At 45.6% G+C, this 25786-nt stretch overlaps 1 protein-coding gene across 1 annotated transcript; it reads left to right on the forward strand.

Moving 5' to 3' along the window:
- Positions 1-5750: 5750 nt before the first annotated feature.
- IL2RG (interleukin 2 receptor subunit gamma) lies at positions 5751-24428 on the forward strand. Its single transcript, XM_033138140.1, has 8 exons — positions 5751-5924; positions 8798-8888; positions 11717-11883; positions 15355-15497; positions 15926-16088; positions 21630-21729; positions 22751-22835; positions 23593-24428. The coding sequence occupies exons 1-8, from the start codon at positions 5831-5833 to the stop codon at positions 23776-23778; spliced, it is 1029 nt and encodes a 342-aa protein (XP_032994031.1). The 5' UTR covers positions 5751-5830; the 3' UTR covers positions 23779-24428.
- The last annotated feature ends 1358 nt before the right edge of the window (positions 24429-25786 follow it).

A 25786-nucleotide genomic window follows, 5' to 3' on the forward strand; every position in this document is an offset into this window, starting at 1 on the left:
TTCCCATCTCAGCAGGGTGGTGTTGTAAGAATTTCAAGGTCTTTCACATATATATAATAATAATTGTTATTAATTTACCAATCAAATAAGGCCACATGTCTGAAAACAGCACAGGAAGACAGGCCTCACTCCATTTTGATCCTAGCTGGTCAAGGGCCATTTCCCTCACAAAAGACAGCCTGAGAGGAAACCTTTTGTTTTGCAGAAATGTGTGTCTGGGAGGGTCAAGGAGAGATGGCACAGGTGTGGGAAATTCTCAAGTTACCTCCTCTGACCCTCCCCAATTTGTGATGTAGCTCTGATGTAGGGGGGTGGTGGTGGTCTTGGGTTACACCTCTTCTGTGATTGGATGCTGTTTCTGGGGGTGGGCTAGACTCCAGGAGGGATTTTGAAATGTCTTTATAAGAGCATGCCTGCTTTGTTCTGGGTTTTTCCACCTGAAAATCACCGCTGTTGCAACAGCTTCAATAAAGATCAATGCTTTGCTTCTCAATCTTCTCTGGCTGGCCTCTGATTTCCACTCCTACCAATGGAGAACCTGCAAAGGACTTTGCAAGGGCTCTTGTGTACCCCATAAGGGAATAAGGGCAGATTTGTTTCTTATTGCAGTGGGCTGTGAAGGGGGCGTGTGACGCCGGCTGCTACTGCTACTGCGTTTTCCTCCCACTCCTCCTCCCTCTCCCTCAGTCCGCCCTTCCTTCCTTCTTTCTCCGCGCCCCTTTCCCGCGCCCCTTCATCTCGTGCTTTCTTTGCCGCCACCTGCTTCCCTCCTTCCTTCATTCCTCCAATGGCATTCAGGTGGGTCATCGCGGTGGCCGGAAATCACAGGTGCACGCGCTCACATGCGCAATCCGGCTCACGGAGGGATCTCTGCTGGAGTGAACCAGCCCAGGCGAGGTAAACCTTGCCGCCCCCTCATCTCCTGATCTGGGTCGGGGGGGGGGACTCTGTTCCAACAACAAAAATAAAAATCTGCCTTGCTTTCACTGGATCCTGCCTCCATCCATTCTTCTCTGACCGATAATGGACTTAGGGGGACACTGAGTCCCTTGGTAGGGAGTTGGGCTGCAAAAGCCAACCCCAAACTTTTCTAGAACACTAATCAGATGATTTGCAAATGAGACAATACACATGGCTGTCTAAAGGGGAGGGGACTTTTACCACGAAAAATACCACTAATTTAAGACCAGTTCCTACAGAAAGTCATCAGCCTTCTCGACAGCAACCGAATCACAAATCTCCGGGAGTAGAATATGGTGTTTTGATGTTCTCTCAGGATTTTAATATGTGTTTGTGTACATACTTTGTTCTCAATAAACAGACACAGAAAAGGCTATTACAATTTGTAGAGGTTGCTTTGATCACAGAAATGGTAATTATGGTAAGTATACTGTACTACGAAAACACTATTAAACAATATGTACCTGTATTAATAAATAATTCCCCCCCCCACACACACACACACATTTATACCCAGCCCAATTGGCTGGGTTACCCCAGCCACTCTGGGTGGCTTCCAACACATATAAAAACATAATAAAACATCAAACATTAATAATAACAATCTGATCCAATATAAAAAGTCACAATAACTTTAAAGTAAACAACCTATATCAAATAAAGCAATAATCAATAATCAATCTGAATCTAATAGTAAACAGTAAAATTAAACATCAGCAAATAATAACTAAACAGCTTACAGTACACTTATTACAATAAAGAATTACAAATGTATAATCAATAAAAATAACGGCAAGTATTGATGCATAAAATACCACAAACATACAAAACCATTTAAAAGTATCAAACTGAGAAACAAGGACACACAACGTATAAAATTACTAAGCAAAAAACCCTGAACTCCTCTCTTCCCAGCTGCTTCTGCTATTTTCAAAGTCAAGGTGTTGGGAAGGCTCCCAGGGCTGCAGGGTGGGGCAAGGCAGGTGGAAAAATCATTGATGAACAACAGAAAGTCTCTCTCCCCTCACAGAAATACTTAATTTCTCAGAAATGGCCAGTGTATCAGACTTTCTCAGAACATCATTGTGACACTTTTGAGCATTGCAACACAGCAATCTGTTGTTCTGCTTTATTAGAAGTGAAAGCAAATAATATTGTAAATATAAAGTGAAAGCAAATAATGTAAATTATTTGTGAAAGCAAATAATGTGTGTGGGGTTAGCCTGTGGATGGGACGGCCGGTAATCCTGGAGTCCCTCTCCCACCGCGCCGTGAAAAAAGGGGTCCGCTGGCTGGAATCTGAAGGTTAAGCTTGTGAGTTCGTAGTGTTGATGCCTCGGACGTTTCTGCGAGCGTCTGTGAGTTCCAAAAGGTTCCGGAAAATAAGAAGAACTAAACAAAACGATGGCCAAAACTAAACGGCCAAATAAAAGGTTTTAAAGTAAAAATGAAAGTGGCATAAATACAACGGAGACTGCAGTCTGGTGAAGAAGCCTACCGCTACCCTGCGTGGTTGGTTTCAGTTTCTCTTTCTATCTGTGCTTGCCACGCAACCATGTTCTTAGTCGGCTTGCCTCGCGCTTTCTCCACACCACAAACAGGGAGCAGCCACCATTTATTAAAGGGTCAACCAACGTCATAACAAGCATAACAACCAATTACAGTCCTGTTACCGTGCTAAGTTTAGGCGGGAAGAAGACTAACGACCGTTACCTTATTTAAAGTTAGAGCCTTTTTTACCCGCGGAGGGATCCAGGCAGTGAACTGCCCGTTGGATCCCTTTTTTACCCTTCCTTCCAAGGAGGAAGGATATTACCAAGTAAACATAAGCAAGCATAAATAAACATAAATAACCAGGTGCAAGGGCACCTACAAAACATATTCCCACAAATGTGAAAGCAAATAATGTTGTAAATATAAAACTTCTGCCGACTGTGCAGACTCATCACATAACTGAATTGTCCTTAAGTTTTTTTGTTACCAAAACATTACAGATACCTGCGACCAAAGCCCAAGATTCAGTCACAAAAGCTGACTTTTGTGCATTTTGTGACTTTTGTGCAACCATAGTGCATTTACAATTATCTCTTTGAGTAGACATTAGTGTCCCAGTTCTGAAATTTCCGCAAAGTTATTGTGTGTGCTTTTTCTCAAAGCCTCAAATCTCTGCTTGGACCTCCATAACTTTCTGTTCCCATCGGTCATGCTGAACCAGGTTCCACTCTCTCCTCTTGCTTCCTAGGAGTGTGATGACATTCACTTGATCCCTGTTTTGACAGCAGGTGGAACTGGCAAATCTTTAGGGCTTTGTCTGACAGCATAGCTGGCATTTTACCACTGACACTTTCTACACACCACTGACATTGACATACACCAAGTTTTTCCTTAGAATTAGGTTTGTGTTCCACCTTTGTAAATCGAAATCTTCCCACAGACAGATAACTGTGACTTTCCCTTGCTGGGCTCTTTGCTTCTTTGGAGTTTTTTTAGGTGGGCTGAAAATACTCCACCTTTTCTGACTGCAGCGCCCGCAAGCTGCTTCCCCTGCGTTTCCACCAATCGCATGCAAGAGACAGCCTTGGCAGGTATATTTTGACTGAGGACCTTCGGATACTAAAGGACTTGTCAGGCTGCCTGGTGTAGTCGGACAAGAAGGGCTTCCTCATACTCTCCAAGTGCCCTGATTTTCCTGGGACAGTCCCAGAATTACGAAAGCCATCCCAGTTTCTGATTTGATCCCAAAATGTCCCTATTTCCTCCTCCAGCACTACTATCACCACCAAGCTCAGGGAGAAGATGATCCAGTGATTATCCTGAGTGATGGTGGTGGCGGCTGCAGCAGCTACAAAGGAGCACCCATTGTCTCTCCATGGCCACCACTGCCGGTCTCCTCCCTTGGGCAGTTTGTAGCAGCCGCTGGAGAATGGGTAAGGAGGAGGAAAGGATGCTGTACCGAGGCCCAGCCAGCTCTGACGGGCAGGCAGAGAGCAGGGCTGCCCTGGGCAGGAAGAAAGAGGGAGTGGTGCAGAAGGAATCTTGTTTTTTTGGGGTGGGGTGGGGAGCTTTTTGTGGCCACATCTAATCTTGCCTCTTTCTAAACTTTATTTTGTGTGTGTGTGTGTTTTTCTTTTTGTAAATCCACCAAAGGATAAAATCAGGATTAAGGGGTTTTCTCAGAATGGTGGAGGTCATCTGTGCTATGTCCTGTTGATGTAGTGATGGCAGCACTCACCCTTGCTCTGTGGGGAGGGCATCAAAAAATGGGGGGGGGCGCTCAAGGACGGCTTACCCTCCAACAGTTCTCTGATGAAAATAGGGACATCCCATTCCATAATGATAACTTTACTATTTAAGCCCCACACATCTTACTGGGTTGCCTCAGCCACTCTGGGCAGCTCCCAACATATATAAAAATATAATAAAACATTAAACATTTAAAAAACCTTCCCTATACAGGTTTGCCTTCAGACGGCTCAGGGGTCAGGTAACTCCATACCCTCAAACATATCTCTGATGGAAACAGGGACAACCTGGATCCTACACTGAGATCTGCTGCCATGGCCTTCAGCACATCAGAACAAGGTTTAATTTTCCTAATACAGTCAGAAATTTGTGCAGCGATACACCTTTTTCCTGTAGTATATGTCATATGAAGATTCCCATGTGTCCAAGGAAGAAAAAGACAGGAAACAGGAAATAAGCAGTCTATTCAAGGTGTTGCTCACTTCCTGGAGATCCACTTTCAGATTTATTTGCAATGCTTTCTGTGCTGCGGTTTGCCAAGATACAATGACCTCTAGGAACGAAGTGGCTGCCAGCCTGGACAGGTGTCACTTGGAGAAAAGTATCTGAGTGGACAGGCATTCTGGCTGCTCCTTGAGGAGCTATCCCTAGTCCAATATGCCCCTGCAGCATCCTGGGGCATGTGTGCAGCCACCTGAGTTTCAGCTCTTGTAATTTAGCCAGTGTTTGGATGGCTGCAAAGGGTAATAAGCATCTCTGGATCTAAAGACCACACACACCCCATTTCAGCAAACCTATATTTTCTAGAGTCCAATGATGTTTTGATTTGATGGGTGGCTGGTTGGGGGAGAGAAATACCCTGCTTGGGACATAAGAGTACTCTGCGGGTCTAGGACTATGAGGAGCAAGCAGTGTCTTCTGGAACCGGCACTGAAAATGCTCTGAAGGCAGCCACTGGATCATAACAGTTAGAATCATAGAACTGTAGAGTTGTAAGGGACCCCCCAAGGCCATCTAGTCCAATCCCCTGCAATGCAGGAATCTCAATGGACATGGCAGATGACCATCCAGCCTTTGTTTAAGAACCTCCAAGGAAGAAGAATCCACAACCTCTCCCTAGGGAGTCCATTGCACAGTTGCACAGCTCTTGCTGTCAGAAAGTTCTTCCTGATGTTTAGTTGGAATCTCCCTTTCTTGTAACTTGAATCAGGTCCTAGCCCTGGACCAGGAGAAAACAAGCATGCTCCCTCTTCCATGTGACAGCCCTTGAGATATTGGAAGATGGCTATCATATCTCCTCTCAGTCGCCTCTTTTCCAGGCTAAACAAACCCAACTTCTCATAAGACCGGGTTTCCATACCCTTTAGCTATTTTGGTCATGATTCACAAGGGGCCCTGAGGTTGAAATTAATCTAATCGAGCCCAGGCTCTGCCAGTTCAGCTTCTCAGAAGCCTTTTACAAACTTTCTGCAAAGTTCAGGGAGTTTCCACAGCAAGGCATCATAAGTATAAATTGAGAATCACACAGCCCACAGTTGCAGATCAGCTTTGAAATAACCACATCCTGTTGTGCTGAGCCCAGATCAACGCTCTTGTCTCCAGCAAAGCGGAGGCTGCTAGGAGGGTGATGGAGGCCTCGGGGGAACAAAGGATGTTCCTTGTGCTTGTCCTCCTGTTCTTGGGCCGAACCGAGCAAGCCACAGAGAGTTCTCCACAGCAAGGTAACCCACTCCCTATGGGCTGGAAGCTCCCTACCCCTGCTGGCAGGGATTCTTCAGCTGTGATTTCTGCATTGCAGGGGGTTGGATGAAATGACCCTTTGGGTCACTTGCGACTCTGAGATTCTATGATTCTGAGAGGATGAATGCAGCAACCTCTAACCCACATCCTACCTGTTCCTCAACACTTTCTGCAATGTTGGGGAACGTCCCCTGAGCTGCAAAAAGCTATACATTCAGGTCTTGTCAGTTCTTAAGGCTGTGAATCCATAGCTTTCTTTCTTTTGTGTCCATAAACAGCTGTTGCACTTATAATGGTAAAACCACAGGGAAATTTTTCCTAAAGATTGCCAGTAGGAGGGGCTGGGATGTCAGGCAAGAACGGGGAATGATTTCCACTTAACAGTCACTTCCATTTTGCCCTTGCTGAGTTGGACATAAAATCAATAGGGTATCGTTGCTGTCAGTGCTTTTTTTTGTAAAAAAAATAAATAAATGTTTAGGGGTACTCTCATTTTGACTCAAGAAAATCACCATTTTATAGTTCAAGTCGGGGGAAATAAATGCAGTAAATAGACAAAAGTAGAAATATTCATAAAATGTTTAGGGGTATGCGTACCCCTTGCAATCCCCAGAAAAAGCACTAGTTGTTGTTGTTGTTTTGAGACAATTGTACAGTACACGTCTGGGTTAGGGCTGCCTACAGATACATTTTTTTCCCCAAGCAGGCATCAAAAACAGTACAACAGCCTGCCTGATATAAATAAGCAGCAAGTTCCTGCTAGTAGTTGCTGCCATGCTTGAGATCATTTCCTTGCAAGTGAGGAATGAATATTATGTGGCACTTTTTGCAACATACATAAAAGGTTAATAAAGAAAAATACAATAAATAATGGCTGTCCATTGGAACAGTAATTAGCACTAGTATTGTTGAGAGTGGCCTTCAACTAAGTTTTACTCAGAATGGCCCCACTGAGATTAATGGACATAACTTAGTCACGTTCATTAATTTCAATGGGTTTACTCTCAGTGAAACTTAGTTGAAAGTCACCTATTACAGTATTTGTTTCATTTATGAATAATTTATGAATCACTGACTGTGATGCATCTTGAAGCTATTTAACAAATTTTAACAACTTAATAAAAAAATATGTGTAAGACAATTGCATGTTTAGAAATGGCAAAAACGATTGCCTGTACTATAAAAACAATTTCATATCCAATGCAGATACAGGCTTCTAATCTGTTCACCCACAGTCACCAGTTAACAAGTAAATATCTCCTTCCCTCTACCAACCAAAAATATCCTGGTGTACTTTTTGATAGGGCTAACTGATGAAATACAACCAGCTCAGATTGGGTAGCAAAAGTAAAGTGTTCACAAGAACTGTTGGGGTGATGATGTTGAATATTAGCCGTTCCTGAGCACTGGGCAATTTAACCATTTCCTTGAAGGATCACCCGGCCCCAGATGTGCCTTCTTGACTGGCTTGATTTACGGAACTGGCACTATCAAAAGTGTCACATAAAGTTTGTTCCGCACTTGCAAGAAATTGATTTTTTTGGTGTAGCAGCAGCTGCACTCTGGAATCCCTGCCTATTAATACAAGGCACATATCTTTGTTGGATTGTTTTTGATGCCTGCCAAAATCCTTTCTTGCATAGGGAAGCCTACCTGGACACGCAGTGTTACTGTGCACATTTGGTTTTTATAACTGCTGATTTCATCTGTGCTCTGTTGCAAAAGCACACTGTTTTGCTAGTGTGGCTTATTGCCTTCTTTAACCCAACATTTTCAAGTAAATCGCTTTAGGGCAGGGGTGAGATTAGGCTTCCCCCCCCCACCCCCACGCATTTGTGTGCACACCAACACACAGGCTGGAAGCCTCAATGGAGCCTCTCTGGAGGCTACACCCGGGGCGAAAATCCTGGCTAGCCACTCCCCACTCTAGCTACGGCACTGCTTAGGGATTATTATTATTTATTAATCTTAGCTATATATTTATTTTTTATAAATAAATGGGCAAACAAATGATCCAGCCCCACTTCAACTGAACTATGCAGCATGGTCTGTGCCTGATGTTGTATGTGTAAAGGTAACTTTGCTCTGGGCAGGGGTCTCGGGTGCTGTAGGACAGGTTTTGTTTCAGGAAGGTTTGGTGGGCAGTGAACACAGCATGGCTCTCTTCAGAGCAGGGCTAGGGTGGGGACTTAGGCCTGGGGTGGGGGGGGGGGCAAATGCAGCTCTCTGGGCCTCTTAATTGTTCTCATGGATATCCCCTCCCCCAAGTCCCAGCTTCCGTGAGGCCACATTGCTCACTGGCTTTGCTTCTCACCCTTCTTGAATGTTTTTGCTTGGCTAGAATGTTTCCTCAATCTCTGAAAATACCTCTTCCTTCCCTAGATGGGTGTGTGTGTGTGTAGAAACCAGCCTATGACAGTATATAAAAGTGAAATTTGTCATTCACTGCTCCACCTACTTTTGCCTGTGGCCAGCTAGGTGATCTTGTGCCACTGGCAGAACCGTCCAGATTGCGCCCCCCAGCCACGGACAAATTAGCTCTTCTTTCCACCTCTCCTCCAACCCTTCTACCCATTCAATTCACCTTCTATTTAAAACCATTTCTTATGAGGCAATAATTGATAATTATATTTATGGACATATTTTTAGCTGTTTTTGCCCTCCCCCCATCGCCTGTGCTCCTGGCGGGGGTCCACCTCACCACCCCCTGGCTACAGACCTGCCTGTGGCCCTACCCACCACTGGGCATGTGGCCCCCAGGAGGTTGCCCTGAATGGAATGTGGCTCTCAGGCTGAAACAAACTTCCCCACCCACATGAAGAATCACTCACTCATGGAAGGTTCTCTCTTGCAGACCTGGAGTGCATCGCCTTCGATGAGGAATACATGGTCTGTGACTGGGGCAGCAAGCAGAAGCCTGCAGGAAACTATTTCTTCTACTACTGGTATGTGCCTTCCGCAATTGCCCCTTGCTTCTCTGCTCTACAGGAACAGCTTTTGTCCAAGCTTCAGCCAATGCACTACCCAACCTCCCCTGGCCTTCCTCATCCTCTTTCTTGGGGAGCTTCTTCCAACCCTGAGCCAGACTACGCTGGGGACCAAATTAACAGAATAGCATAAGTAGAGCCCTGCCGGACCAGGTCAGGGCCCCATCTAGTCCAGCACCCTGTTCTCACAGTGGCCAAGCAAATTCCAGTGGGAAACCAAAAAGCAGGCTCTGACCTCAAGAGCAACACTCCCCTTCTGTGGCTTCCAGAAACTGGTATTCCGAAGCATTACTGCCTCCAACCACGATGCAGTAGAACATAGTCCTCATGGCTAGTAGCCAGCAATAACCGTCTCCTCGACTAATTTGTCTAGTCCTCTTGCAAAGCCATCCACGTTTTGCTCTTTTCTCTGAACCAAAAAGTCCCAAATGTTGCAGCCTTTCCTCAGAGGGGTTGGAAGCAAGGATTCCTTAGCTGGGGGAGAGAACAACGGCTGCTGGTCCATTAGGGTGAACTGGGCACTGCCCCTCAGTCTACCTATAGCCAGCCCCTATCTGCCTGCCTTATTACATACCATTATTATTATTATTATTATTATTATTATTATTATTATTATTATTATATTTATAGCCCGTCCATATGACTGGGTTTCCGCAGCCACTCTGGGTGGCTTTCAACACCTATAAAAACATAAGTAAATATAAACAACTTCCCTATCTAGGGCTGCCTTCACATGTCTTCTAAAGGTTGTATAGTTCCCCATCTCTTTGGCTTGGCAGTTGTGTAACTCCATACCCTCCAACATTTCTCCAGTGAAAATAGGGACCTCCTAAGGAAGAGTGGGCTATTCCAGGACCAAAGAAGAAATAGGGACAGCTTCTGCAAATCCGGTACTGTCTCTGGAAAATAGGGACACTTGGAGGGTCGGTTATTACACACAACCCCCCAAGGGGTGGCCCTGCCTGTCAGCTGCCTCCTCTTTAGTCTCAGTGTCAGCTTCTATGGAACCAGGGGCGTAGCAAGGGGGAGGGGGGTGGCCCGCCCCGGGTTCCAGGGGAGGGGGGGTGACACTTTGGCCAGCCCCACCATGCCGCCTTCCCCCCCCTCCCAGCAGCTATTTTTTGGCACGAGGGGCGGGCCAGCGAGGAGGGGGTGTCATTCCAGGGACAAGCATGACACCCCCTCCTTGCTGGCCCAACCCCCCGCCATAAAAAAGCAACGGAAAGGGGGGGAAAGGGAAGCAGAGCAGGTGCTTGAACGCGCCTGCTCTGCTTCCCTATTCCCCCCTTTCCGTAGCTGTTTTTCAGCCCGAGGGGCAGGCCAGCGAGGAGGGGGCGTCATGCCAGGGACAAGCGTGATGCCCCCTTCTTGCTGGTCCGCCCCTCGAGCCGAAAAAAAGCCGAGGAAAGGGGGAATTTCCCCCTTTCAGCGGCATCCACGTGCGTCGTGAAGTCACGCACGCATCATGCCCCTCCCCCAGGGGGGTGCCTCTGCAGCCGCCGCTTCTTCCCTGGGCAGCACAGAGGCTTGCTACGCCCCTGTATGGAACACAGCAGGAAGGAGGGTGGAGGCAGAACCAGAACAGCGGGCTCTGCCAGTCACTGCCTCTAGCTCCACCTCCTGTTGGCCTCCAAGCAGTGGCGGAGCTTCATGCTCCGGCACCGGGGGCGGGAACAGGCAGGGGCAGGGCTGGCATGCGTACGGGGGCGTGGTGGGCCGCCTGCAGGGGCATGGCACACAGCCTGAGGGGGCATGGCACCCAGCGTGGGCGGGGGAGCAGCTGCGATGGAACCCCACTGGGATCACGCTGCCCGGGGTGGTGCGCTCCCATCGCGCCCCCCCCTCAGCCTTCTCCCCTAGCATAGACACAAACACCCAGGGTAGTTTCTTAGGGTAAATGGGGCTCTGCCCCACCAACACCTGCCCCCATCCCTCTCTTGGCATTTGAGCATCCATTTTGTAACATTTCCTTGACATCTGATGGGAGGGCGTTCCATAGGACAGGTGCCACTACCAAGAAGGCCCTCTGCCTGGTTCCCTGTAACCTCACTTCTTGCAGTGAGGGAACCACCAGGAGGCCCTCAGAGGTGAACGATGGGGGTGGAGATGCTCCTTCTGGTATACTGGGCCGAGGCCATTTAGGGCTTTAAATGTCAGCACCTACACTTTGAATTGTGCAAAGAAACATACTGGGACCCAATGTATGTCTTTCAGGACTGGTGTTATATGGTCTCCGCGGCCTCTCCCAGTCACCAGTCTAGCTTCCACATTCTGAATTAGTTGTAGTTTCTGGGTCACCTTCAAGCAGCCTGTCCACATCCTCAGAAGTAATGTAGTAGTGGCCCCCATGATTCTGAGAAACCCCATATCTCACATATATTGTGCAACAGTAACAGATTGGAACTGATCCCATGCAATTTGACTAGCACTCTCCCACCCCGGCCCTGCTCCCACAGTGGAGTCTACCTTTTTTTAAAATCTGAGCTACTTTAGCTGCAGAAAACTATCTATGACTTTTAGAAGACATCTGAAGGCAGCCCTGTATCAGGAAATTTTAAATGTCTAATGTTTTGCAATTTTTTTATGTGGTGTAAGCCACCCAGAGTGGCTGGGTAAACCAGCCAGATGGGTGAGGTATAAAATAGTATTAGTATTAGTATTCAGAAGCATGCTCCACCTGGGCTACAAGACAAACAACACAGGGCTGTCCTCCAGGTATTCAGGTTCTGAACTGCAGTTCTCTGATGGTGTTGAAAAGGACTAACTCCAAGCCTCGTTTTGTTTAGGTATGAGTCTGACGAAGAAAAGGAGTGTGAGATTTACCTCCAGAGTGGTGGTATTAACACTGGATGCCGCTTCCGTGAGATTGAACTGTTTAAATACTTTCACATTTATGTCAACACAAGTGACGGTACAAAGGTTTTCCAAAAAAAAATGCAGTTGCAGAACCAAGGTATAGATTTCCTGCTGAGCCAAACCAACTTGTGGGTGTATTTATAAGTGGGAGCCCTATAGCCAGTATGTCAGAACGGACTAATTCAGTTCAGTGAAGTTCACCGAATTATCTAAAGATCCCTGAACTACTTAAAGGAGTCCTCCTTAATTGCTGGGTGAGTGGAATGTGACTAAATTCATTTGCAGGTAGAACTTTGAACAGTTTCTAAGTTTTTCCCCTTACATGTTTTGTTTTTTTAAAAAAAAACGATTTAAGCTCTTTGGGATTCTTTAGCTTGAAGAAATGTAATTGTTGGGCAAATAAATTTAAACATTTCACTGTAGGTGTTTGTTTTTATGTTAGTCTTGTGAGGTTCAGGTCCACACTTGTAAGTCTTCTTAAGTGTATTTCATACTTCAGCACAGCACGTTGTAATATTCTCTCTCTCTCTCTTTTGCCGGGAGTTATTTGGATGAACTCGAACTGTGAACTGGTTATTTTTGTAAAGAAACAAACATGAACAGGAATTAGTTCCTCTTTGGACACGATGCACATGAATTGGTTATTTTTTTAAAAAATGAACTTTGCATGCTCTGCCTGCAACACAGGAGAAATGAGGCCCAAATTCTTCATCCTGTTCTGCTAGGACTCAGAGCTCTTATCTGCATGATCTTATCTGCATTTTCGGAGCTCAGCCCTGATGAAGAGTCCTCATCCTCCACCCACACTTTCCTTTCTGACCTTAGTTCTAGAGATGTATTATGTTGTTTACTCCCACTTCAGATCAGACCTAAGTCACAAAGGGGGGGGGGGGCTGGAGACCAAATGCCACCAGGCTTTCGCTTCTCATTGCCAAAGATTCTGGTTTGTTACAAAACGGGTGCCCAAACCCCATGCCCATATGGGCCCAATAAAGTACAATTAAATTGCTGTTAAGGCTTTAAGGCAATTGTGCCTTTAATTAAAAGCTTCCCTTTTGCAGGTTCTTCCTTTTTATCAATTCCTGTTCAGCGCAGTCGAGGACTTAATGTTGACGTGCCCCTTAATTGCCTTTACCGTAATTTGCAAGCTGGTGCCTCCTGCATAGATAGAGGAGGGCAATTTCATATCAAAAGACAATGTCAACAATTTTGTACCTTTCATATATAAAACAATTTCAAATCCGATTCAGAAATAGACTGGGATCCTTTACCACATAAAATGTTCTTTGAGCTGAGAATCCAAAGAAAGGATAAGTCATCCTGGGATCTTCTGATCTTCCAGATCATGCTGTTTCTCATGAGCAGGTGGACTAGGCTCAGATTTAGATCAGAGGTTCCCAAACTTATTTGGCCTACCACTGCCTTTTCAGGGGGGGGGGGAGAAATCCTACCTTCTTTAAGTGAAGAAACAGAAAGATGTAGTTACAAAATTGGGTTCTTTTATGGATCTATATTTGTACCTACATCCTAAGGCATAGTAAAGAAAGATGTTATAAATAAGCTTGGAATTCTAAAATCATTTATTAAAATCAACCATAGTAACATTCACATTGCACACCAAAAATTAAGATAACAAAGATAATATTAAAAGGCATTGTCAATCAATCAAATTATTTATTGCATTAGCCATATGGCCATAGCACATAGTAAAAGACCAGGCAGTAGCCTAGCACGATTATACAAAGAATGCTACAGATACAGTTAAAACATTAGATGTAAAATCGTGCTGGATAATACAGATAAAATAGAGAACAATAGCAGGGCATGACGTCAGGGTCCATGTCAGGAAGATACATGGGACTAAGGCTAAGGCAAGTTAGCCGAAAAGGTGGTCCTGAGTTTCAGGGCCTGTAATGTATAGATGGCCACTCCACGTGAAATCAAGGGGTTGGCATCCGCCAGTAAGTATTTCATGTGGCCATAGTCCCTGGCGATAGTCGGCGGGATTAGAGGGAAAAGCCTGGGCCTTATTGAGACATATAGTGGGCAGTAGAGGAAAAAATGAATAAAGTCCTCTATCTTTCCTTTGTTGCATAGGCAGAGTCAAAGAGCCAGGGGAGTATTGGAAAATACACCCTGTAAGAATGCTGTGGAGATGGCATGAAATCGAGCTAGTGTAAAGGCCCTTCTTAGCATAGGATTTATCAGATCACTCAAATAGTGGGCCAGAGATCTAACTGTCTTCACGCGAGGGAACCACGTGGAGAGTCTGGCCGCATTAGATAGTTCTTGACCGAGGGCAGCATCCCTAGCAAGAATCCAGTCGCGAATTTTGTCTTTGTCCCATGAGGATAGGGTGGCGAAATCTGGAAGGGAGTAGCAATCACAGATGATCTCCATGCCCCTTGAACAGGTGCTGCTGCCAGTAAAGGCTAAGAAGGCTTGTTTAGCTAATAGAGAATTTGGAGTTTCAGCAAGCGATTTGTAGAAGGTAATTATCCTGATATGGGCTCTTGCTACGATGGATGGTAGACCCAGTTCCATTCTCAGTTGGGCTGCCATTGTCCCATTAGGGAGGCCCAAGATCTTTCTTGCCAAAAGGTTTTGCAAGGACTCCAGTCGTTGGAGGATATTCAGGTTCCATCCCCATATTTCCACCCCATAAAGCAACATTGGGGGTGTTTTACTAAGGTAGATCTTTCTGATTGGCACCACCAGCTGCCCACCTTTTGCGAAGAAAAATTTCACCAAGGCACCCACGGTTTGGCGAGCAGCCAGGATGGCCGTGTTTAAGTGGGCTGTCCAGGATGATCTGTGGTGGAAAGTAATGCCCAAGTATTTGAAGACCGAGCATTGGTCAATGGTGTGGCCCGCGAGATTCCACAATGGATTTGGTTTTATCGTGCCGAAGGGGATAATTTTGGTTTTAGAAAAATTAATTTTTACGATGTTTTCTTCGCAAAATTGCGTGAGCCCTCTCATCATGTTGTTGAGTCCCAACTTTGTTAGCGAGAGGACTGCCATGTCATCAGCGTATAATAAGATGGGTATTTTTGCTTGTTGCAAAGATGGGGCAGGTTGGTTAAAGGCTTTAATAGCTGTTATTATATCGTTTATATAAAAATTAAAAAGAAAAGGAGCCCAAAGGCAGCCTTGTTTGACGCCTCTAGCTAGTGGAAAGGGACGGGAGAGAGCACCAAGGGGTCCAGATTTCACTCTGGCAGTTATATCGGAGTGAATTTCCATTAGCAGCCATGAGAGCCATTGTCCCCATCTCACAATGGCGCCCAACCTAGCAGTAAGGGTCATTACGCAACAGATGAATCATGTATGAACAGTTTTTCAAAATGTTCTTCTCTTCTTTATGCTTCCACAGCCCCCTTATTTTTATTCAATTCCCCCTAATTGCACCCAAGGCTACTGCCTTGCCCCTGGATCGTTCCAGTGCCCCCTGGGGGGTGGTATCACCCACTGATTTAGATCCTGATATAAGCCAAGGGAGGTAGGATGGCTGTTGGCTCATATTTCTCCCTCTCGGATATACACAGATTTCCTTTCTCTCTCCTAGTGAAACCCAGTCCACCCATTGACTTCCAATTTGAGGAGAAGGGCAACAACCAGCTGCTACTGTCTTGGGGTGCAGCCAAGCTCAAGAACCACTGCTTGGAGCATTATGTCAAGTATAAAAGCAACAAGGACAAAAAATGGCAGGTAGGCTACTGGTGTTATCTCAGTTGGGAAGGCTAAGTGCAGATTTGCCTTGACCTTCAGATATGGAAGCCACTGTCTCTCTCTTCCCCCCCCCCCCACACAACATTATAAAATATTGTTATACAGGGAGTTGGGGTTGTGTGTGTGTGTGTGTGGCAAAGATCCCTTCAACTCCTGCATAATCATATAAACTTGTATCATGTCTTCTCTTGCCAACTATTTCTCTAAACGAAAAAGCCACAAATGTTGAAACCTTTCCTCACAGAGAGTTGCTCCATCCCCTTGATCATTTTACTCAGTTTGGGGGGGGGGGAGCTGCTGGGTTTCGCATGAGGCTGGCTGGGGGAGGCACTGGGGGGGGGGGTTGCTGCTGCTGCTGCTGCTTTCTGCTCCAGGTGCACATTTACCTCTCTAGCATTCCCTTTCAGGAGGTGAAAACCAATGATATGAAGTACAGTGTAGCCAGCGTGGATCCCAAAAAGCTCTACACATTCTACGTCAGGTCTAAAGTAAGGTCCGAATGTGCAACCACAAACCTTTGGAGCGACCCAGCCGGTCCTTTATTCTGGGGGAGAAACACCACCAGCGAAGGTACAGAGGATCTTTCTATTATTGTTGTGTAGTATGTGTTCTGGTATGATGCTGGAATCCACAGAGGATGCATCTGGTCTAGGAGACCATGGGGAGGGAGCTCTGACTGAGCAACCTGCTCCCACAAGAGTTGGGAGCAGAATGAAGCCTTTTAAGCCTCTGTATCCAGACTTCCTCCTTGAGGCTTCACCTCCTTGTAGAGAACGGAGAATCCTTGAAGGGCTCAGCCCTCTAGCCAGGGCTGGATTAACCATTGATCAAAATAAGCACTGCTTAGGCATCAAGGGAAGGGGGAGCACCAGATAAATTTTCCATTGCTGGATTTACCATGGGCTATGGGATTTACCATGGTGCAGCTGGAAAAAACAAAAGACTCCCACAATAATGAAAAAAATTACACACACTCACACTAATAAAAAAACAATGAAACAATAATAATAGAGTTAGTTACAGGTGGGTAGCCGTGTTGGTCTGCCATAGTCAAAACAAAATTGAAAATTCTTTCTAGTAGCACCTTAGAGACCAACTGAGTTTGTTCCTGGTATGAGCTTTCGTGTGCATGCACACTTCTTCAGATAGTGTGCATGCACACGAAAGCTCATACCAGGAACAAACTCAGTTGGTCTCTAAGGTGCTACTAGAAAGAATTTTCGATTTTGTTTTGAATAATAATAGAGGTTAATGATATAGATTGATCCTGGGAATGCAACAAAATTAGAATCTGCTAACTAAGGTAGTGAACTGCCACTCGGTCCACTGAGACTCAAATGATTGTTCAGAATAGCAGTAACAATGAATTGCACATTTATTCAAAACCCCACTTAAAACTATTTGCTGCAATTAATTCAGCAGAACAGATGAACTTGATCCAGTGATAACAGCTTTTCAAAGTCTGGCAGTCATTTCACAAGAAATCTTAAATGCCGCAGCCACATTGAGTTACTGCTTCATTGCTCAGTCCATTCATAATGCGATGGATTGATGAGGGCGTGCCAGTTTCCCAATGCCAGGTTGAAAGCCATAGTAGAATCATAGAATGGTAGAGTTGGAAGGGATAGCTCAGCTGGTAGAGCATGACACTCTTAATCTCAGGGTTGTGGGTTCGAGCCCCATGTTGGGGAAGATTCCTGCATTGCAGGAGGTTGGACTAAAATGACCCTCATGGTCTCTGTCTTGAGACTCTGCAATTCTATGATTCTATGCAGGAAAGTCACTTAGGAGGAATCTTAAACCACCACCTTCCCTGCTACCCCCTGAGTGAGCTGTGCTGGTTGCTTATTTGCTATAGGGTAAGGTTCAAGGCCATTTTCGTGATTCAAAAAGCCCTTAGCAACTTGGTCCCAAAGGACCTTAATGGCTCAGTGATTCCTTACACTCCACTGAGATCTTCCTGGTGGTTCCAGAAGCCCTGAGCTCTTGTTGGCCTTTGCCAGGGACCAAACCTTTGGTGTGGCAGGCCATGCCCTGTGGAACTCCCTGCCAATAGAGGTTCAGAAGAAACAATCCATGCCTTCTTTAAGATATCCCCTGAAAACTGTATTGTTTAGATAAGTCTTTGTAATAAGAATTTCTCTTTTTAGCCCAGCAGCATTTATTGATGTGTTTAGTGATACTTTAAGTGACGTATTTCTGAATTTATTATAACTTTGTACTGTATGTTGTATATCGTCTTGCTCTATATTTATGGAAGTACAGATTATAAATCATTTAGTTACGTGGAAACTGAGGTTTCTACAACTAAAATGGATTAAAGTGCCTAGCACAACAAATCCATCTTTTTTCCTTTTGAAAATAAAATACCGTATTTTTCTGTGTATAAGACTAGGGTTTTTTTAACCAAAAAATTAGGTTTAAAATTGGGGCTCATTTTATACGCCTGCTTCTTGGGAGAAAAGCAATGACAAACCTAGACAGCATCTTAAAAAGCAAAGACATCACCTTGCTGACAAAGGTCCGTATAGTTAAAGCTTTGGTTTTCCCAGTAGTGATGTACGGAAGTGAGAGCTGGACCATAAAGAAGGCTGATTGCAGAAGAATTGCTGCTTTTGAATTATGGTGCTGGAGGAGACTCTTGAGAGTCCCATGGACTGCAAGAAGATCAAACTTATCCATCCTTAAAGAAATCATCCCTGAGAGCTCACTGGAAGGACAGATCTTGAAGTTGAGGCTCCAGTACTTTGGCCACCTCATGAGAAGAGAAGACTCCCTGGAAAAGACCCTGATGTTGGGAAAGATGGAGGGCACAAGGAGAAAGGGACGACAGAGGATGAGATGGTTGGACAGTGTTCTTGAAGCTACCAACATGAGTTTGGCCAAACTGCGAGAGGCAGTGAAGGATAGGCGTGCCTGGCGTGCTCTGGTCCATGGGGTCACCAAGAGTCGGACACGACTGAACGACTGACCAACAACAACAGTGCTGAAGGGTGTTTTCTTAATATGGAGTCCCCCAAAATAGGGGGTGGCTTATACATGGGGGCATCTTATACACAGGAAAATACGGTACTTCTTGCAGGTTGGAAGGTGATGGAGAATTGCATCATAAAGTGAGAAAATTGTTAATGGGAAGATGTCTAAGAGATATAAAGGCAGTGCAAGCAAGTCAGGGTGAAAGCAAGCTGAGTGCTTGTTGCCATATGACTTCCCTGCAAATAAATAGGAACAAATGCTTAATAAAGCCCAGATGTAATCTAACCTCCAAGGAAGCTTTGTGAAAGTAAATCATGACAAATGCTGATTAAACAGGTTGTCTGGAGACAGTGGCAGAGCAAGACCAGATTGCACCCAGTGCGGAAAATTTTTTTTGCACCCCGTACGGACTGCGCATGTGCAGCTTCCATGTGTGCGCACTCTGTACGGAATGGCGCACATGCACAGTCTGTATGTGCTGCTGCTCGTACGCAGCAATGCCCACCCCTCGCCTCCGCCTGGGAAGAAGCAAAGCTTGCGCCGGCCGAGCAGGTGAGCGAGCAAGCCAGCTGCCGCTGACTCGAGCGAGGCTTTTTGCCAGGCAACGGGCTCGACTTGGGAGTTGCAGGGCGGCGCCAAGTGTCACCCCCTCCAGGGTGGCACCCGGGGTGGACCGCCCTAACGCACCCCCTTGCTCCACCCCTGTCTGGAGAAGCCCCTAATGTTGCAGGAAACTGTAGCAGCTGAACTAGCAGCTCACACACACACACACACACACACACACACACACACACATAAGAAAAGCCCTAAATAGGATTGTTTCATAAAAAGAAATATATATAATTGTTCAACCCCACTCATCTTATAAAATGCAGTTTGAAAAATAACGGGTGGGAGAATTAAAGAGATCTGATATTGCTTGCTTCTCCATGAGGGCGATGAGCTGAGAAAGGTGTGGGGAGGGGGAGGCCTTTTTTTGTAGGGGCATTTCACAAATATAAAAACAACCCGCTGTTTCAATTCTGATTCAAAACAGTGGATTCCAAAGGGCTTGTCAAAAGTAAGCAGTACTGCCCTCTACTTGATAGTTGAATGTACCTCAACTGATCCATCGGTTAAGATCTTGAAATTTGCTGATGACACAACAGTTATTGGGCTTATCCAGGAGGACAATGAATCTGTGTATAGGTGGGAAGTAGACCATCTTGTTTCGTGGTGCACCAAAAATAATTTGGTACTAAATGCCCCAAAGACAGTAGAAATGGTAATTGATTTCAGAAGGCACTCTTCCGTCCTGCCACCACTTTCCATTCTTGGTAACATGGTTGTAGTAGTAGAGTCCTTTAAGTTCCTGGGCTCTATAATTTCTTATAACTTAAATTGGTCAGGCAACATCAATAGTATTATTAAAAAGGTCCACCAGAGGCTGTATTTCCTGCGTCAACTTAGGAAATTTAAATTGTCCCAGGAAGTGTTGAACCAATTCTACAGTGGCATCATTGAAACTGTTCTATGTAATTCTATAACAGCTTGGTACGGTACAGCCTCCAAAAGAGACAAGAAAGGGCTCCAACGAGCTGTAAGAATTGCAGAAAGGGTAACTGGTGTTAGCTTGCCTTCAATAGAGACAATTTATGCTACCCGAGTTAGGAAGAAAGTAGAGAGAATTGTAGCAGATCCTTTACATCCCAGTCATCATCTGCTTGATTTACTTCCATCTGGACGTCGCTACAGGAGTTCATATACAAAATCGGCCAGGCACAAGAATAGTTTTTTCCCTTGTGCCATTAAATCGTTAAATTCGTAGTTGTATAGCTGAAGGGGAGGTAAATTATGGGTGGGGTTTCTTTGCTTCTTTGTATTGTGAGAGGAACAGTGTCTGTATGTTTACATTGCAATGTAGCCAAAACAAATTCCAAGTATGTTGGAAAATGTACTTGGCCAATAATAAATTATTCTTAATAATAATAATAATAATAAATTATTCCTAATAATAATTATTCCTACTGGGCACTGTGGGACATTCAACTTCTAAGATCCATGTTTGAGACTAAGAGTGCTTTCAGATGCACTTGTTTATAGAGCTTTTGGGTTTGGTTTGGTTTGGTTTGCAAGGAGGTAATAATAATAATACTTTTATTATTTGTACCCCACCCATCTGACTAGGGACTCGGCTATACAGCTGCAAATATAATGTTTTAAGTGAATTATACAAATGTGACACTAGATGGCAATGGTGAGCTTAGTGACAAATTCAATGTATTTTTAAAAAAAAAAAAATCACAGTTTTTATATATATATGTGTATGTCTAGATTCTACCTGGGTTGCCCCAGCCGCTCTGGAGGGCTTCCAGCTCCCTAAATAATAATATAAGTCAAGATATAAGTCAAGCCACTGCCATCTCAAAAAACGTCCAGTCTTTAGGGGAAGGCGAAAACGGTTTTGTTGAGCAAGAGACCCAAATCAGATTTAATAATTGTGCCACCTGAACTTTGCAGTAGGTGATGGAATCCCACCTTGAAACAGTCTGCAAGTGCTCCCAACAAATGACAGATCCCTAGTATGCCTGCCTTGCTGGCTGATTCCCACCTGCAAGCTGCAGCAGTGGGACGTGGCCTGCCTTTTTGGAGCAACTGCAGAGAGACACCCCTGTTTCCCCAGCGGCACTTGGCTTTAAGCCAGAAATTAGGCAGGAAAACTGTGGGGCTAGAGTTTTCAGAGGCCTGTATTGCTGCCTCCTGTGTTTGACTGGCTACCTAGCCCCTCCAGGAACAACACAGCCTCCAACATTCCTTGGAAGAGAATAAGGACATTCTATTCTACATCAGTATCACTGCTTAAGCATCTCCTTCTGGTCAGGTACAAAAGTTATTTGAGGATACACACAAAACTGCGGTATTTAGGGGAGCCTGAGGGAAGAAGGAAAACCCCAATCAACAAATACAACTAGCTAGCAGTGATACTGATGTAGAACAGAATCTCCCTCTTTTCATCTGAGGAATGTTGGGTGGCATGGAGCAATGTCTCTCGTCTAGGCAGCTCCAGTGACCTGGGGAAGGTGGGGGAGAGGCAATGTGAGGCTATGCCTCTTTCTCTGGGGCATGCTTTCTAACGCCCAGGCTTGTCTCACTCAGATGACCCTCCTGTCTCATTCTGGATACAGAGAATCATCATCCCTCTAGGCTCTGTCCTCATCCTGCTTCTCCTCCTCTTGATCCTAATGCGCATGGAGAGGTAAGCTGAGCAATCAGACTAGACCCATGGCTGACTTTGCTTTGTGTGACGGGGGGGGGGGGCAGCCTGGCTGGCAACTGGGAACAGTTCACCAGTAAAGATGGTTGGTTTCCCCATGCTTGCTCTCTCATCTCTGTTCTATCCAAAATGGCTCAGAAGGTGAATGATGTTCTGTGACAAGCAAGTATTGGCAACTGAGGGCCATGGATGGCTATCATCCAGATCCTCACGTTTCAGAGGCCATGAGTTGCTAGTGCTTCTGCTGGGAGCTCCGGGATTGGCTTGGACAACTGAGCAGCCTTTCCCAAACCTGATGCCCTCCATATATTTTGGACTACAACTCCCAACACCCGTAGCTAACACCAGGATGATGGGAGCTGAAGTCTGAAGTATCTAGAAGGCCCCAGTAGGGGAACTGACCATGTCATCTGTCATCAAGGACAATCAGCAGCAGCAACCGCAGCTGAGCAACAGATGGAGGGGGGTGTACTTCAGATTTCTTGGCATGGTTTCAAAAGCATTTTAAGAGCAAACAAAAACAAGCCTTACAAAATAATGTGCCACAAAAAATAAATTTCATTTTGAGTGTTTTTGCTGCAGACTGTAGGCTGGTTTAAAAAGAAAAACTGGTCCCTGCAGAGCACTGACTTCACTGCTAGCAGCAGAGAAAAAGTGCTTGTCAGTTTGCTCTGTTGCCGTTCAGCCAGAATGATTTTCAGTACATGATGAGGTCACTTTTTCCATGCGCATCTCATCACAGACTGAAAACCAATCCAGCTCTATGACGGAACACAGTTCACTGAGTGGCCAGGACTGATTTTTATGAATGAGCCCCGCAAATAAGGCTGATGTTCTTGGAAAGACCAACAGTGCCATCTTGCTGGGGATGGTCATTGGTTTGGCTCTCCAGGCAACATTCCTTTAGAGGGAGGACTCTTTGAAATTCTGGCCACTCTACCTAGTATCCCTCAAAACAATAAAGAGAAGACCCCCACCTCTAACCAATTTAACTTCCCCACAGAGTTTGGCTGGTACTGATGCCCAGGATTCCCAACCCCAGGAATAAATTTGAAGATCTTTTTACTGCGCACCAAGGCAATTTCTCGGTAAGAAACTGGGCTATGTAGCCCCTCTATCCTCTTGAGATAATCTCCCAGGTCAGAAGCCCTGCCCCACATGACTATAATATTGCTAGGAAAGGGGTAAGGGGCATGCCTCCGCCCCAGATATTTTTTTCAAGAGTGCTCCAAGTGTTTCTGAGTGGGTGAATGATTTTGGGAGCAATTTTATTGTGGGTGATCTTGGCTAGGATATTAATTTGGGGAAAACATTAATTTAAGGACACATTACCTATTTGTGATTTGGGGAGGTAATCAGGGGTAATTTAAAGGTAAATTGGATTTATATGGGCAGGTTCTGTTGGGAAATCAATGGGGGGGGTTAAAGAATTAAAATGCACTGTCCTGGGGAGGAGTGAAACTTAATTGAAGAACATGCCTGTGATCATTTAGATGGGAAATGTGTTAGCTTGCGTTCTGCAACATTTGAAGTCAGAATTTGCATCTCTACATAGAGAGATGGCAAAATGCCTGGAGAGGACTGACTTGGCCAAGCCTCAGATAACTGGAGGCTCTAAGGCTTGCAGAATCTCAGAGTCTAGTTTTGCAAGTGCACTGTCTGTGCACAACTAGATCTCTACATTGTGGGTGGGATAGAAAGGCAGAAGAAGGTCAGTGCTTTTGTCTTTTCTGGGCCATCACTTGAGCAAGTGAAGAAACTGGCCAGCCCAGAAGAAAATCCACGGAGGCAGACATAGCAGAGTGGATTGCCTCATTCCATTCTCAACATTTTCTTTCCCTGCAGGAATGGGCAGGTGTCTCCAAGGATGCAGTGGAGAGCTTCAAGCCCAACTATCATGAAAGCATCTGCTGTGTCAGTGAGCTGTTCCCTGGTGGGGGCTATTTACCCATCTGCAACAATGCCATGGGCAAGGCTGGAGGAGTGGCTGGCATTCCTGCAGACCCTACCCTCAAGGTCAACATCGAGTAGGGCCTGTGGAACAGCCATTTGTGGGTTGTCATGCTCCGTGGCTAGGAGCTCCTGAGGCTATTGCCCGTCTTTTTAGAGAACCTTTCCCCAAAAGTAATGACCCCTTAGAAATCCTTGATCCCTCCGCCAGCCCATCCATAGATATAGCCCTGCCAAGTGTTCCTTTAGGTCTGCAGGCTTAGGAACAGGGTTTAAGGTCCCTCTTTCCACCCCTTATCTTTCCTCTGCCTGGCCTCCAAGCTGCTTTTGTTTTCAGTTTAGCTTATTTGTTCTATCAGCTAACGGCACATTTGCACTGTATGTGCAAAACACACTCAACACACATTTCAAGCACATAACTTACTGGGACCTGTGGATTCCCCTGCACAGAGCAATACAAACTATAGCTTCCATGGTTCTTAAGGGGGAAGTAGTGTGCTTTTAATGTATGTTGTGGATCAACCCCTCTAGCCCTCAGGTACATTGTAGGGTTATCAAGTCTTCCACAGTATACATAATATTCACAATATGCATGCACACAAATTGTGCCTTATGAAATAAGAATATAACAAAACAGGTGAACACTCAGAAGCAGTTGGAAAATGCATACAGTTTTAACTCAGAACTCATCCTCCCTTTAATCACTTTGGCCTGGTTTTGATGGTTACAGAGAAGAAGGGTGCTGGGAATTCTAGCTTGGGGTGGGGGGTGTTAATTAAAGTTCTCAGATTTTTTTATTTTTTATTTTGCAGAAAGCCGTGTGCTTTGGATGTGCTTTCAGTTTATAGTGTCTGTGCAGCCTTAGGTTTGGAGTTGGCTGTTAAAAAAAGAAAGAGAATTCACCCGAGACTGTGTATGCACACGGTACCTTTAAAGCACATTCGAAGCTCATGCTTTCCCTCAAAGAATTCTGGGCATTGTAGTTTGTTTAGGGTTGCTGGGAGTTGTATCTCTGTGAGGGGTAAACTACAGTGCCAAGAATTCTTTGAGGGAAAGAAGACGCTTTGAATGTACTTTCAAGATATAATGTGTAGAGGAATTATTGAGAAGATGAATGGGGATCTTATAATCCTATAAAATATGGAGGGTAGGATAACATGTGGATAAGTCACTGACATAGCAGCTTTGGTGAGGGGAAAACTCTCAGGCGTCATCTCTTTCTATTCCAACCCTTGGAATTTCTGTTGTCCTCCTTCCAGCTATGCACTGCCTCTTCTGCTTCCTGTGATGACCATATGCAGACACATTCGCTATTATGCCTAATAAAAAGGATTTATTTGCCTCATTATTTCTCTCTGGCGCATCCTTACAGTTCTGCTACTCATATAACTGAGCAGCCCAGGGTGGCATTAAGGCTGTGTCCACATGTTTACTATCCATCCAGTGCACTCCCACCACTGGTCTGGGAAGCAATTGTAGGCTGCCATCTGTCTTGAGAGACAGTTGAGTGTGCCTCCAAGTGTGAAGCCACACAACTGCTTTAGTGACACGAGAGACCTCCCCGGAGCACAAGCCTGGGCAGTGGGTATGGAAGTGCTGGGCTTGGAGGAGGGTGGGGAAACGTGAATGTGGCCTGAAGTCCGCTGTTATGTACAGTACTAAGCAGGCGCGTAGGGAGCTGCTTTGCCGCGCTGCAGCCTTAAAACCTGCCGCGCCGCCGCCGCACAGTCCGAAGGGGTGCCGGCTGCTCACGTCCACCATCTTGGGTGTGCATGAGCGGCCAGCACCTCTCCTGACTACGCGGCGGCAGCGCGGCAAGTTTTAAGGCTGCAGCACGCTGTAGCCTTAAAACTTGCTGTGCCACCGCCGATCGCAGGGGCGGGGTGCTGCCCCGAGTGTCACCCCCCAGGGCAGTACACAGGGCGTCACGCCCCTCGCCCCCCTTGCTCTGCCCCTGGTACTAAGCTTGGATCCTAGAAAAACAGGCAGGTAGGATCCTAGAATGCAACAACTGATTGGCTTGCAGGAAAAGACCAATCAGGCTCCAGGAGGGAAGCAGAATCAGCCCCTCAGACAGGACTCATTGTGT

This window comes from Lacerta agilis, chromosome Z, assembly GCF_009819535.1.
Source record: "Lacerta agilis isolate rLacAgi1 chromosome Z, rLacAgi1.pri, whole genome shotgun sequence".
NCBI lineage: Eukaryota > Metazoa > Chordata > Lepidosauria > Squamata > Lacertidae > Lacerta > Lacerta agilis.